Source organism: Lissotriton helveticus, chromosome 2_1 (genome assembly GCF_964261635.1).
Source record: "Lissotriton helveticus chromosome 2_1, aLisHel1.1, whole genome shotgun sequence".
Lineage (NCBI taxonomy): Eukaryota > Metazoa > Chordata > Amphibia > Caudata > Salamandridae > Lissotriton > Lissotriton helveticus.
Window position 1 is genome coordinate 2,082,295,174 of NC_136059.1, and position 13,961 is coordinate 2,082,309,134.

Consider the following 13,961-nt stretch of genomic DNA (forward strand, 5'->3'; position numbering starts at 1 on the left):
TTTCTATTACTCCAATGGATAACATCAGCAGGAAACTGGCTCTCCCAGTTGTTACCGTCGTGTTGAATGCAATCTTTACAGGCAAATTAGTAGATAATAGCCCCAAATGTTTTTGAGAGGTATTCAGGAATTAATCAGTGCAACGATCAGATAAAACGATTCTTCTTTAGCTCCAATAATATTTCCCTGATGGAGTGGCTCAAACAGATCTATGTTTTTAGACAATAAAAGGAGTTTATAATTGGCAGCAATGTCTAATCTAAAACTCATTAAACATCTTTGGTTCCCTCTCATTCACTTTTAGCTGTGTGATGCACCTGTTGGAAAGTGCGTCGTGACACACAAACACATTATGTTTCAGCATTCTGTGCACTTATGAACCAAGATGGTAAATGCTTTATGAACCTTCAAAGAGGTGGATGGAGAGAAGTGTCAAGTGCAAGTGCTTCTAGACACAACTGTCTGTATCACTGAAAAGCTCTGGGGCTAAGTATAGATATTACATATTTCATATCCCATAACTGTTGTAAGTGCACAGAATAATTGGACTTTAATTTCACTACTGTATTTTCCCCAGATTACCTTTAGGGCACTCATTACAATTGGTCTCTAGATTTCCGATGGGGCTGATAACAGCACTTACTGACTCCCACGGAATCAAACATTCACACAGATTTCGGCTTCTCAATACAGACGAAATCTTCACGTGAAAGTCAGTGGGAAAATGAGGAATTGCTGGGAGAATCGGACCTGGAATTACTGAGTCCCCTTGCTAATTCCTAATGTTTTCGTGCACCCTCATGGTCCAACTCATATTGGCACAAATTTTTCCCACTTCTGGAATTACCGGCACCCATAGTATCATTTGGAGCTGGGGTGCAAACACCCGTACATTTCCCAGGTCACTTGTAGGGAGGGAATAAGTGGAAAATTGGGTTCTGATCTAAGTTTCCAATCAAAAGTTAAAAAATAAATGTCAGATTACATTTCATACTGCGTATCCAAAACCCGGCGGACAGAACGTTAGTAGGACTTTCTCGGTTCTGTTCCATCGCCGATACCATCCGGAGACTTGATTGACTCACTATGGCAGAGAGGATTCAGTTTAAGACATTGTGTCTTTCTTTTAAGATTCAGAAATTTGCCACACCCAATCTGCTCTGCAACTTGTTGACCCCGTATATTCCTCCCCGTGCACTGCGTTCTCTGGGACAGCACCTTGTCACGGTTCCCTGGGTAAAACGCTGTCGAGCGGGAGAACGCTCCTTCCGCTATCTGGCAGCTAAATTGTGGAACTCGTTCCCGGTCCACATACGGGATCTGGAATGTCTGCTGGACTTCAGGAAGGCTGCTAAAACACACCTTTTTCCTCTAAAATTGCTTATTCTGGCCGTTCTATGTTGAGATTCCCACCGTAGCAATCTGTTCTTTTTCTGTTCCTGGAAGCGCCGGAGCGCTATACAAGTTGATATAACATAACATAACATAGTGGATCTGTTCCAGCAGCAGTGACTGCGCGCAAAACATGCAGTCTAAAGCTTCAATTTTAAACTTTAAGACAATTTTTTTATTAGCTGCTGCTTCTGTTACCTGTACTCTAGTCAAACTGCAGAAGCGGCCAAAAAAACAAATGTCTGGAGAAAACAAGGGGAATTAGCCAACACACAGAATTGATCGTTTGATCTTGCCTACAAATGTTCTTTATTTCTCTGCAGTCCTGGTACAGTACATGTATGCAACACATTTTAAAGATTCGCTCCCTAAATCCACCTTGGCTTACTGTTCTTACTTGGTCTCAACACATGAACCTGACTAATTCAATGAGAAGTACAATAATTTCTGTCACGGTTGAAATGCAGGTTACACAGGGGTATATCCGAAAAAAGCTCTTTTCAGCTAAAGTCCACTAAACATAAATATGTATGAACTCCTGTTATCAACATTGTAAGCTTCCTAAAACATTTTATAATGAATTGTTGATACTGTAAATGAATAGTTTAAAGAATCTTCTGGTCTGTGTTAACTGCCATCTTGCAATATGTCTTAAAGTCAAAATATGTATTATACTTGAATTCACGGATGACACAAACCCCAGGTGTTGTTTTAAATATGAAAACTTTACCGATCAGTATGTTCCAGAAAACCGTCATGTCCCCATTGATAAAGGAGCTGTAATGTCATGACCTGCAAAAACAAATAATAATGCTTTTCAACTTCGACATAAAGGATTTATTTTTAAATATTCGGGTTCGCTTTAGGGGGTGTTTGGGGTGTTACAGCCCCCTGATAAATGTATTTTTTGATAAATAGTTATCTGTCGGATTGCACCAGAGATATTTCCATAAACACAGACAAAAACACACACCAACTCCCCCTCCCATAGTTTTGTAAGGCCTTGAAAAATGTTGGTTATTTTTACAAAATCTTGTGCTTTCCCTAATTTAGCAACCCTACCAATCTGCATTTCTCTCACTTTCCACTCTCTCTTAAGTCCCTCTTATGTGCCCTCCTTGATATATAAGGGACTTTAACATGGAAAAAATCTGGAGCACACCCCACCAATCTCACTGACCAAGCTACACCCCTTAATCTAGTAAATACATTATTTTGGAAACATTGTTATTGAAATACAAGTAGACTTACTCAATCCATGTCTAGCAATTACAATACCTCTGGGCAATACACTTAAACAAGCATGTTCTTTCCAATAGGTCTCGCATTTGGGAGATTTTAAGCTATTGGCATTGTAAAGGAAGGAAAAAAAGAGACCGTGTAGGGATGGGGTGACAATTAGAAGGGAGGACTGGTAATTAAGAAATAAGTGAGGAAAAAGTAATTGAACAGAAGATAGTTAAGGGTGAGGTGAGAAAAGAGACACATAAGAATGAGGTAATAAAGGGTTGCAATGGTAGTGAAAGAAAAGATTTAGGAGAAATACAGCCAAAAAATGAATTCAGGGAAAAGATAAAGTTATGGCTCTTTTAGGTGAGTTTTTTTTGGGAGTTTACTGAAGAGTGCACTAGACCCGAAGATATCAGGTATCAGAGTCATTTACACGAGCATCAGTTTCATTACAGATTAACATATTCCTTTTTTGTTAGGCACAGGGAGATTAAGTGAATTGCCCAGAATCACAGGATGTTGAGCATCGTTGCCGAGACTTGAACCCGGTTCCTAGCTTCAAGGTTGAATACTGTAGCTGAAATGATACATCTTCTTGCTTGGTTTGTTTGGTCAAAAAAAAGTTCTTGTAGGAACTACTGGTTTGAAAGTTTTAGCTGGCTTTGTATAATAATTTCACTAAAGGGCACATGGCAAGCAGTCTACACTGAAGGAAAGTATTACGTAGTTAGACCTGAAGATTCTCGTAGATAAAAGAAATGTGAACCCTGGTTTAAAGCCTCACCACTTTCAAAGTTTAACGGCCGCCATGGTATCCTACAGGTTAAAAGTCCTTTTAAAACAATGCCATAAGTGGGACAGGACAGCGGGAGACCTTCAGCAAAGGTCAAGACCACCCTTCAGCAAGCGGCTGCTGTATTCAGGCATTAATAATGTCAGACTTCTTGTTAGGCCCTACCCTGCTCGTAAAACAATATAACAGGCCCACATAGTTCCAGTGTCCTATCTATGACAGAAGTGTCACTAATGAGAGAATTACCACAAGAAATAAAATGCCTGGGATTTTTCTGTTCTGCCATGTCGAAATAACTGCTGTTTTTACACCGTGCCCTGAATGTGCTATAAATCAGCTTGAAAAGTTTTTATGACGAAGAATTATGCCCATTCATTACATTCATTTAGAGACGGAACACCTGGTGTATGCAATAAAGTGGGGTTAGGAGGAACCCTGATTAAGTGGACAACATATTTACATTTTCTGAACGTACATATTGCTTACAGCAATCGGTTGACAAGCTCATTTTTGCAGCGTTTTGACAGTCTTGTAATTATGTGTGAACAGTAAATTGGTTTGACACAGATTTTTTTGGGTTGAACTCTGCAAATAAGGCAACAGGTGGTGGAATGAGGTAGGCACAGCAAAACCACAATCATGCAGAAACGCCGCTGCCAGAGAATGACCATGCTAAAGGCACTTTTAGGTTTTGCCCGAGCCAGCGCATGCGCTGCCCTGGCAAGACTTTTAGTAAGTGGGCTTTAAAAATCTGACCACACGCTTTGTGTGTGGCCTAAAGCATGCAGTTACGCGCACGGTTACGCGCACAGACGCCACCTGGCTTTCCATCCTTACACTCCCGGGACGCTGCTGCTGCTTTCATTATTGCTGCCGCGCGCGCCCGCACCACTCGTGTGCTTTTTTAAAATTTCCTTTTAGCATGCGTGAGCGCACACAACTGCCATGCTTGTTCTTTTTTTTCTGTGTTCCATGCAAGCCAAACGGATTGCACGTTAACTTTCATATTCTCCTCTGAAAGGGTGTGTGTTTCCTGCAATTGAAGGCTGCAATGCCGTTCTATGCGGATAATCTGGAGAGGTATTTCAAACATTTAGGAAACAATGGAGCCTCTATTAGGCTTTCCTCATACCCAGATCTGTGTATGAACTCGTAGATAAAGATATTCTGTGTCTATGTCAGAAAACTATACAAAAAAGTGTTCCAGGGTCTGCAGGCCCTACAGGGAGTTTTTCAAGCGTGACCCTCTGTCCTTCTGTGTTCTTCACTCTGCGTGCGACTGTTATTGTGCGTCTGATTGTCTCTGTGTGAATTTGTTTGTGTTTGCTTGTCCCTGTGCGCATTCCTCCATGCACTTGCACTGTTATTTTCTTTACTCTGTGAGCATCTGTCCCTGGGTGTTACTGAGTGCATCCTCCTGTGCGACTGTTACTGTGTGTGTTCTTGTCCCTGTGTGCAGTTTTTTTCCTGTTTGCATGTCCGTGTGTGCGTTTCTATATGCATTGATCCTTATGCATTTTCTTTATTCTGTGCACAAGCCTGTCCCTGTGTGTTCATGTATGCATCCCTTTGTGTCGCTCTTATTGTGTGTGTTCTTGTCTCTTTGTGCATTCATTGCCTGTCTCCTTCGATTTACCTATCTGTGTCTGTAGGTATGTGCCATTGTCTGATTTCCTGTTTGCTGGTACCCTTATTTGTCGTGTCCATCCTGTGTGTGGCTGTTTCTTTTTTTGTCCATCCCTCTTTGCCTGCCGTGTGTTTGTGTATGTACTAATGTCCCTATTATTGTCTCATTTGTTTTTGCTTGCGAGCGTCTCTGCAGTGTTGTTTGCCCCTGTGTAAGTGTCCCTGCTTGTTTGTGTTTGTGCATTTACATCTATGACTTTGTTCCTGTTTGTGTGTGGATGTGTCCCTGTTTATGAATGTAAGTTTATTTTCCTGTGTTTTATCCCCATTTGTGTCTACATGTGTTCTTGTGTCCGTTCCTGTGTGTCTGTCATTTTGTGTGCTTATTTATACGTTCCACTACCCCCTTGCTTGCTTCCTTGTTTCTCTGTGTGTCAGTTTCTTGTGCTTCTGTTTGTGTGACGACATGAACTTTCTTTTCACAGGGCCCTTTCCTTTAAACCTTTTCCACACATAAATCTGGGTCGCTCATGCAAAAATCGCAAAATGTGCTCTCAGGATCCCTAGCCACAAAGTCAGAATCTGCAGAGGTTTCGGTACAGAGATGTACTCTGCGGCTGCACAGTGTTAACTACATATTTGAAATGCTGCCAGTAGTGGCACTGAGTGCACAAGAAGTGCCGGTTTCCAGGACACCAGCCCGACAAAATATGAGAATCACACACAAGCTGCACTTTTGCTGGTATTCACCAATATGTGCTATGTCTTTACCACGATCCTGCGCAGTACTGAGTTCACTCCAATCACAAGTGGGGCAGGAACAAAGGCACACACCTATATTAAGTGGGCCTGAGAAATATAAGTCTTACCATATAAATTGTGTTCTATTTAAGGAAAAAAGGGGATTTAAATTAAGGCTACACCTATAGATTTTCCTTGATGACTTTTCACGCTAGCAGTGTTGTGGACTATGTGCATCTAACAGGCAGTCTGTGACAATCACACATTTACTGGGCGTGTGCATGGGGATTCTGGAAAGAGTGTAAGGAGGGGGACATCTGCATAAGTTGCAAACATGATGTCTAGGTCTGCGGAGGCTTCAGACAGTGCTGTGATGCTCAAGCTATCACGACTGATACCCCTCCTATAAGACTCCCGATGGCTCACACCCACAGAAAGGAAAACATCAGACTAGAGATAAACAAGTGTAACAAAAAATCAAGCATTGGCATAGCCAATAGGTCTCACCTTTGAGACCTTATAAGTGTTTAGCCATGCTACAGTTGATGTTGTTGCACCAAAGATAAATACTTATAAGGTTCCAAAGGCGAGACCTATTGGCTATGCCAATGCTTGTTATTAAAGTAGAATTAGGAGAAGGCGTTAAACTAGCTACCTAGTCAATGCGGGCATAGCAGGCACCGTATTAGAGTGGCTCAAAAATTTCCTGACGCATAGGCGTCAGGTAATTACATTGGAACAGTTTTGTTCTGAGGAAAAGGCATTGAAGTCAGGGGTACCGCAGGGCTCAAGTCTGAGCCCCACACTTTTTAATCTTTACATGGTCCCCCTGATCACATTAATCTCTTCATTTGACATCAGCACTATTCGCTACGCTGATGATACGCAGCTAGTCCCAGTCCTGTATAAGGACTTGGCCAATGCTGAACAGACCCTGAAAGACTGCCTGTCTGCGACATTCACTTGGATGACAAATAATCACCTAAAGTGTAATTCCGCTAAAACGGAAATTCTTTCGTTCGGATTTAACAACTCCTTGTCTCCTCAGATGTGGTGGCCAGAGGATGCGGTAGCCCCGCCAAACACAATCAAGGCAGCACGAAACTTAGGGATCACATTTGATGATACCCTTTCTTTAAACAGCAAGCAAGGGAGGTAGCAGGTGCCTGTTTCAACATCATAAAGGGCCTCAGAATTTTTTTTGACCTGCTCCCCCTTGCAGCCAGACTCACGGTCGCTGTGGCGTTAATTACATCAAGACTGGACTACTGCAATGGCTTCTATGCAGGGTCAAATAAATCGGCCCTGCACAGACTTCAAATGGTCCAACATGCAGCAGCTAGATTGGTACTTAGATGGCCTAGAAAGTCCTCGGTCTCTGCAGCATTAGATGTCCTCCATTGGCTCCCAATTCACAAACGCATCTTATTTAAGATCCTGACTATTACCTATAGGGCCTTTCACACACAGGGTCCGATGTATCGGATCACTGAAATAATATCGAGGGACAGAATATCGACCAACAAAAATATCGTTGACAAAATATCGAGAGACAAAATATCGAGTTTCTATCTACAAACAGGTAAGTACAAAAATATCGAGTTAAAAATATCGTTTACAAAAATATAGTTGTAAAAAATATCGACTTTAATAAAAACAATGTTTAATTACATTAATATAAAAAATTAATTACTAAAATATACTTAACAATACTTAAAATAACTTTTAATAATTAAATATTTAATGAAAGTAAAAAAATAATATTTTTTTAATCATATTTTTTAAAACATATATATATATAGTAACAAAATTTAATTAAATAATAACCAATATTATTAACGTACAAATACAAAAGAGTAAAAATTACTATTCCCACTCCAGTGGGTGCAACAGTAGGGAAAGCGTTGGATAGCGTAGGGGTTAAAATTACTATTCCCAATCCAAAGAGTGCAACAGTGGGTATATGACGTTACAACGCAACTTTTACAACGCACTACCATTACAACGTAAGTATTGGTAAGTATATAATAATTTTTTTTATTTCAATTATTTAAAATTAATTTAATATCATTTAATTTAATTTAATTTCATTAAATTAATTTAATGTAAATTTAATTTTACTTTATTTTTACACTGTACCCCTGTACCCCAAAAACCCCAAACTGACCCTGAACCCTAAAAAAAACCCTTTACCCAAAAACCCAAAACTGACCCTGAACCCTAAAAATACCCCTTTACCCAAAAACTAAAAACTGACCCTGAACCCTAAAAATACCCCTTTACCCAAAAACTAAAAACTGACCCTGAACCCTAAAAATACCCCTTTACCCAAAAACTAAAAACTGACCCTGAACCCTAAAAATACCCCTTTACCCAAAAACCAAAAACTGACCCTGAACCCTAAAAATACCCCTTTAATTTAACATAATTAGCAATTAATCAATTAAATTAAATTAATTACCAATTACATTTTAATTAATTAACACATATTTTTTAATTAACAATTAATTAAATATTACTACCAATTATTAAATTTACATATTTAATTAATTATAATTAAATTACTTCCCACCCTATTCCCCTATAAACCCACAACCCGCTACAGGAAATAAATTATTTAAATTTACACAATTAGCAATTAATCAATTAAATTAAATTAATTACCAATTAAATTTTAAATATTTAACAAATATTATTTAATTACCAATTAATTAAATATTACTACCAATTAATACATTTACATATTTAATTAATTATAATTAAATTACTTCCCACCCTATTCCCCTATAAACCCACAACCCGCTACAGAATAAAATTACACAATAATAAAAAAAAAATCATTAATTAAAAATAATTATAACATAAAATGACACTTTTCACACATATTATAACATAAAAAACACTATAAATAATTAAATATTATTTAAAAAACGATATTTTTTACTATCTAGGTTATATACTTGGATATTTTCACTTTCTATATTATTTACAGTCGATATTACTTCACTTACCTTAAAAACGATATTTTGGCTGTCTATATTCTGTCCTGTCGATATTTTGTCCAAACGATATTTCAAACTCGATATTCTGTCCAAACGATATTTTGGAGTCGATATTATGTCTGTGCACCGATGTATCTTCGCAAAAGTTTTGCGCGTTACCATCCCTCTCGTAATCTTAGGTCCGCTACAGCCAACCTGCTCATTGTCCCTAAATTTAGACTGGTGACAAAGGGAGGTAAATCCCTGGCAGTGATTGGCTCTAGGGCGTGGAATAAACTACCCCAACAGCTTTGTGAGATCACACCCGAACAAGGGTTTAGGAAATCCCTGAAAACTTGGATATATAGCCTGTCGGACCCAGCATGCAAAACACTTATGTGAATCTATCTTCCTTCCTTCCTTTGGGAACAGTACAGCTGTGGACACCTTCAGCTAGGTGGAGTCAAAGCGCCAAGATGCTCCGTGGAGTGATAGTGCGCTATATACATTCTGCATCACATCACATCACATAAAAGCGGAGCATGTTTTTTAAGAGATCCTGTCCTGATATTATGTTCCTGTCCATCTTGCAACACGAGACTCCGAGCAGTCACCTCCTTTTATGACTGCAGCTGTGGCTAGGGGTGTAGGGGGTTCTTGCAAATGGGTGTCGACTGGTGAGGGTTAGTGGAGGAGCCATCAAGACCCTCACAGATGCAGTGAGTGGACCGAAGTGTAGTGGCGCACTAGTTGTTGCACGTCACGTAATGACGTGACGTGCGGCGGCCATCTTAGGAAACGATGCGCGCGCATCTCATTAGGAGGCGCGACCGGAGACACACAGAGCAGCGCCGGCTCGGCGCTCTTCAGGAAAGTTAAATGTTGAAATAAAGAAGCGTGCAACCTCATAACTGGGTCAGCGATTTATTGCTACATAGCATCACTACAGTGGCGACGAGGTCGGGAAGCGACCAGAACCTTCGAAAAAAAAAACCCAAAAAAACGGACCCAACACGAGGGAACTCCGGGAGAGTCAGCAGAGCTCCAGCCAATCCGGACCCTGTTGCAGTAAGGATCTGAGAGGCCATATGATCCTAGCAGCGCCAACAGAACAGAGCCTGGACCGATGCAACAGATAAGTTCCCACACACCTGAAGAGCGTGGCAGAGCCCATAACTGCCCAAACAGGGAAGGCAGCAGGATAGTGGCACAGAGACCGCGTGCAGCCAAGACAAGCGCGCCAAATCCAAACCGCCCATTTACACGAGAGGTAGCGAGCTGGCCGCCACAAAACAGGGGGAGGGGGCTGACACCGAAAGTCCCCAGGCACGACCCTGCAAAGAAGAAGGGGACAGCACCCCAGGCAGCCCCACCAGCAAAGGAGACAGGGCAACCACAGTCAAGGAAGAGAAGATGAGTACACCAGCGGGATATGCCATAGCGCCGGTCCAGTTCCTACCGAAACCAGGGGAACCACTGATGAAGTGGGAGGACTGGCGAGAATATATAGACAACTTTATAGGGGTCCTGGAGGACGAGAATGAAGAGAACTTCAACCCCAAAAGGAAGAAACGCATACTACTACTCAATCTGGGGCCAGAAGGACTCAGAATCTACAAGAGCCTGGTGCCCAAACAGAGAGATAGCACGGACGATGACGTGTATGCCCACGCCATCGACGACCTGAACGAACACCATCGACCCACTGTATGCGTATCAGTCGACAGATTCAACTTCCAGCAGAGGAAACAACGAGCTGTAGAGTCGATTGAGGAATACGTAGCGGCCCTGAAGAAACTAGCGGCCACGTGCAGGTACGGAGTGTGGGAGGAGGAGTTTATCAAAGACCAGATAGTGATGCACACCTCCAGCACGAACGTTCAGGACAAGCTGTGGGTGAGCGGAGACACCACACTCAAAGACGTGATGGTCATCGTCAAGAGGGCAGAACTCGCACGCAGGGGCGCCGACGCTACCAAGAAAGACACGGCAACCAGTGCCATGGTAAACAAGGTATATGAAGAGGAACCTCGCAGGGACCAGAGGTACAAGGGCCCCGCACAAAAAGGACCCAACAAATGGCAGGGCAGCACAGGATTGCAAGGAAAACAAGCAGGAAATGACACCAAGAAAACGTGCTACAGGTGCGGAAGTTGGTCCCACGAGGCACATGATAGAAGATGTCCCGCATTCAGGGCCAAGTGCTTGCACTGCGGCATCATCGGCCATTACGAGAAAGTGTGCCGGAAGAAAATGTCAAAAAACGTGGTGAAATACATCGACCAAGGGGAGGAAAACCAGGACGGGACCGCAGAAGACGAAGTAGTCACTGTCTTATGCATATATGACCAGTATTAAGCGTGGATGGAACAAGGACAACCAAACCAGTATTAGAAATGGAGATGGGCGGAATAGCCATTAGTGTAGTGGCGGATACAGGCTCCCCCTACACGATAGTTCAAAGAGCGGGGTGAGACGACACCTTCAGACCTAAGCTAGGACCAGAGTTGGTGAAACTGGACATCCGACCAGTCACATATAATGGCGATCGCATCCCAATGGTGGGTTTCCGACTTCTGAAGTTCGAGTTCAGAGGCCGGTCAGCGCTCTGCAAGCTGTACGTCTCAGAGAGGGGACCGTCTGTACTGGGATGGCTGGACCAGGGCGACCTGGGAATAAAATTGGACCCAGGAGGAAAAGAACAGATCCTGCTCACGGAACCGGAAACGTGGCCCGATTTGACTAAGTGGAAAGAAGAATACCCAAAGGTGTTCGGAGGTACAGTAGGGAAACTGGAGAGATTCCAACACAAGATTGTACTCAAGGAGGACGCCATTCCCGTCGCCCACAAAGTAAGAAATGTACCCATAGCGGTAAGAGGGGCAGTTCAAACAGAGCTTCAAGACTTGGAGAAGAAAGGGATAATTGAACCCATTACCTGTGCAGAATGGCTCGCACCGTTGGTGGTAGTCATGAAGCCCAACGGGAAGGTCAGGCTCTGTGTTGACCTGAGGGAACTAAATAAGAACATTGTCGTGGAGAAATTCCCCCTCCCAAGGATTGAAGAAATGTTGGCGAGAACCAGGGGGGTCAAATGGTACTCCACCATCGATTTGACCTCCGCTTACTACCAAATAGAACTGCACCTGGACAGCAGGAGACTCACATCATTCATCACCCCATTTGGTTGCTATCAGTTCCGCCGCATGCCGTTTGGACTGGCCTCGGCAGCTGCCGTGTTCCAGAAGCTAATGCACCAGCTGTTTAGGGACATGACAGGCATCCAGTATTTCCAAGATGACATTCTGGTAATGGGGCGAGACAAAATGGACCATGATCAGAAGCTCGGAAAAGTGCTGAAAACCCTGGAAATCAAAGGCCTCACAGCAGAGTGGACAAAATGCCGATTGGGCCTGGAATCGGTGACCTACCTAGGCCATGAAATAGGGGTACAAGGCATCACACCAAAAGCAGAAAATGTAAAGGCAATCGCTGAAGCTCCGCCCCCCACCAACAAGGAGGAGGTTAGATCATTTTTGGGTATGGCGGAGTACTACAGTAAATTTGTGGTACACTTTGCTTCAAAGACACACCATATGAGGATGCTGAACAGGGAGAGCACCAGTTTCCAATGGACACCAGAAACACAAGGTGAGTTCGAAACAATCAAGAAGGACGTCACGGGAGCAGTGCCGCTAAAAGGATACGACCCGCAGGGCGCCACTGTGCTCACAACCGACGCCAGCGACAAGGGCCTGGGCGCAGTGCTCATGCAAGATCGCGGACAAGGACAGATGGAGACGATCAGTTTTGCATCCCGGGCATTGACGGCCACTGAAAGCAAATACAGTGTAATCGAGAAGGAGATGTTGGCCGTGGTGTGGGCCATGACGAGATTTCGGCAATTTCTATGGGGAACCCGATTCCTGCTTAAGACAGACCATAAGCCGTTGGTGAAGGTGCTAACATCTAGTGGACACGCCAACGCCACTCCCAGAATATCTAAAATGACTTTGAAACTACTTGAATTCAGGTATGATGTGGAGTATATTCCAGGAAATCGGAACCGAGTAGCAGACTACCTGAGCAGGGCTGCAGCCATGGAGCCAGGGGAAGAAGACCCTACAGACCAAAGAGAATTGGTAGCTCTCGTGGAGGATCAGGAGAAATGCATCAGCTACCAGGAGTGGACAGAGGAATACGAGGAGGACAGCGTCATGAAAGAAGTGAAGATGCATATTGTCACGGGCTGGCCAGACAAAAGACACGTGAGTGAACATATCAAGCCATACTATGAAGTAAGGGAAGAACTGTCGGTAGGGGACAAAGGAGTGTTCACATATAGAGGAGACAAAGTGATCCCCCCAAGGAACCTCATTACCAAGTTACTGAACATGTTACACGAGGGCCACCTTGGCATAGGAAAACTGAAGTTAAGGGCCAAACAAAACTACTGGTGGCCAGGCATGGACATAAGAGCAGAGAGGCATGTCAGAGAGTGTCCACAGTGCCAAGGGGCTGACAAGACGCTCAAACCCCTGCGTCCTGCGCTAGGACAGTTCGAGACCCCGCAGAACCCGTGGGAAGAACTATCAATAGACATATTAGGCCCCATCCTTGACCATCAGGGCACTCAGAAGTATGTATGTGTCCTCATGGATCGATACTCCAAATGGCCGGAGGTGAAGGTGGATGAGACTATGGACACGGAGAAAATTCTGAAATTTTTGTCGGACACTTTTGTGAGAGAGGGCATCTCCAAGTCCATCCTGAGTGATAATGGCCCCCAATTCACGTCAGAAAAGTGGAACAAATTTATGCAGAGGAACGGCATCACAATCAAACACACTGCTGGGAATGGCTTGGTGGAACGATTTAACAGGGTTGTGATGGGTGCCGTACAAGCTGCGATTTCCTTCAACAAGGATTGGGAGAAAGCCATAGAGAACATGGTTTGGGCCTACAGGATCACTCCCACTGGAACTGGAACCAGCCCATTCCAGATTTTGAGAGGGCGTGAACCTTCACGCATGACAACCGGATTTGGAAAGAGAAGGTTATCACCAGCGAATGGTCCCCCGCGGTGGTACGTGCCAACCTGGAAAAGGCACAGTCTGTCTATACCAACCACTACAACAAGCGGAAGAATGTAAAGGGAGCAAGCTTGGAAAAAGGCGAGTGGGTAAGAGTAAAGTTGG

General features: G+C 43.3%; 1 protein-coding gene across 7 annotated transcripts in view; it reads right to left on the reverse strand.

The window, feature by feature from the left end:
• The window catches only part of LOC144820011 (kynurenine/alpha-aminoadipate aminotransferase, mitochondrial-like), a 785,209-nt gene that overhangs the window by 121,471 nt on the left and 649,777 nt on the right, over nt 1–13,961 (reverse strand). For 5 of the 7 annotated variants that reach the window (XR_013607670.1, XM_078677674.1, XM_078677671.1 and 2 more), the window contains one exon: nt 2,123–2,184. The exons of the other annotated variants lie outside the window; for them this stretch is intronic. Coding sequence is in view for 4 of the 5 variants with exons in the window: in XM_078677674.1 (XP_078533800.1) it covers nt 2,123–2,184 (62 nt within the window). In the remaining variant the exon portion in view is untranslated. The remainder of the gene's footprint in view (nt 1–2,122; nt 2,185–13,961) is intronic. 7 annotated transcript variants of the gene reach the window in all.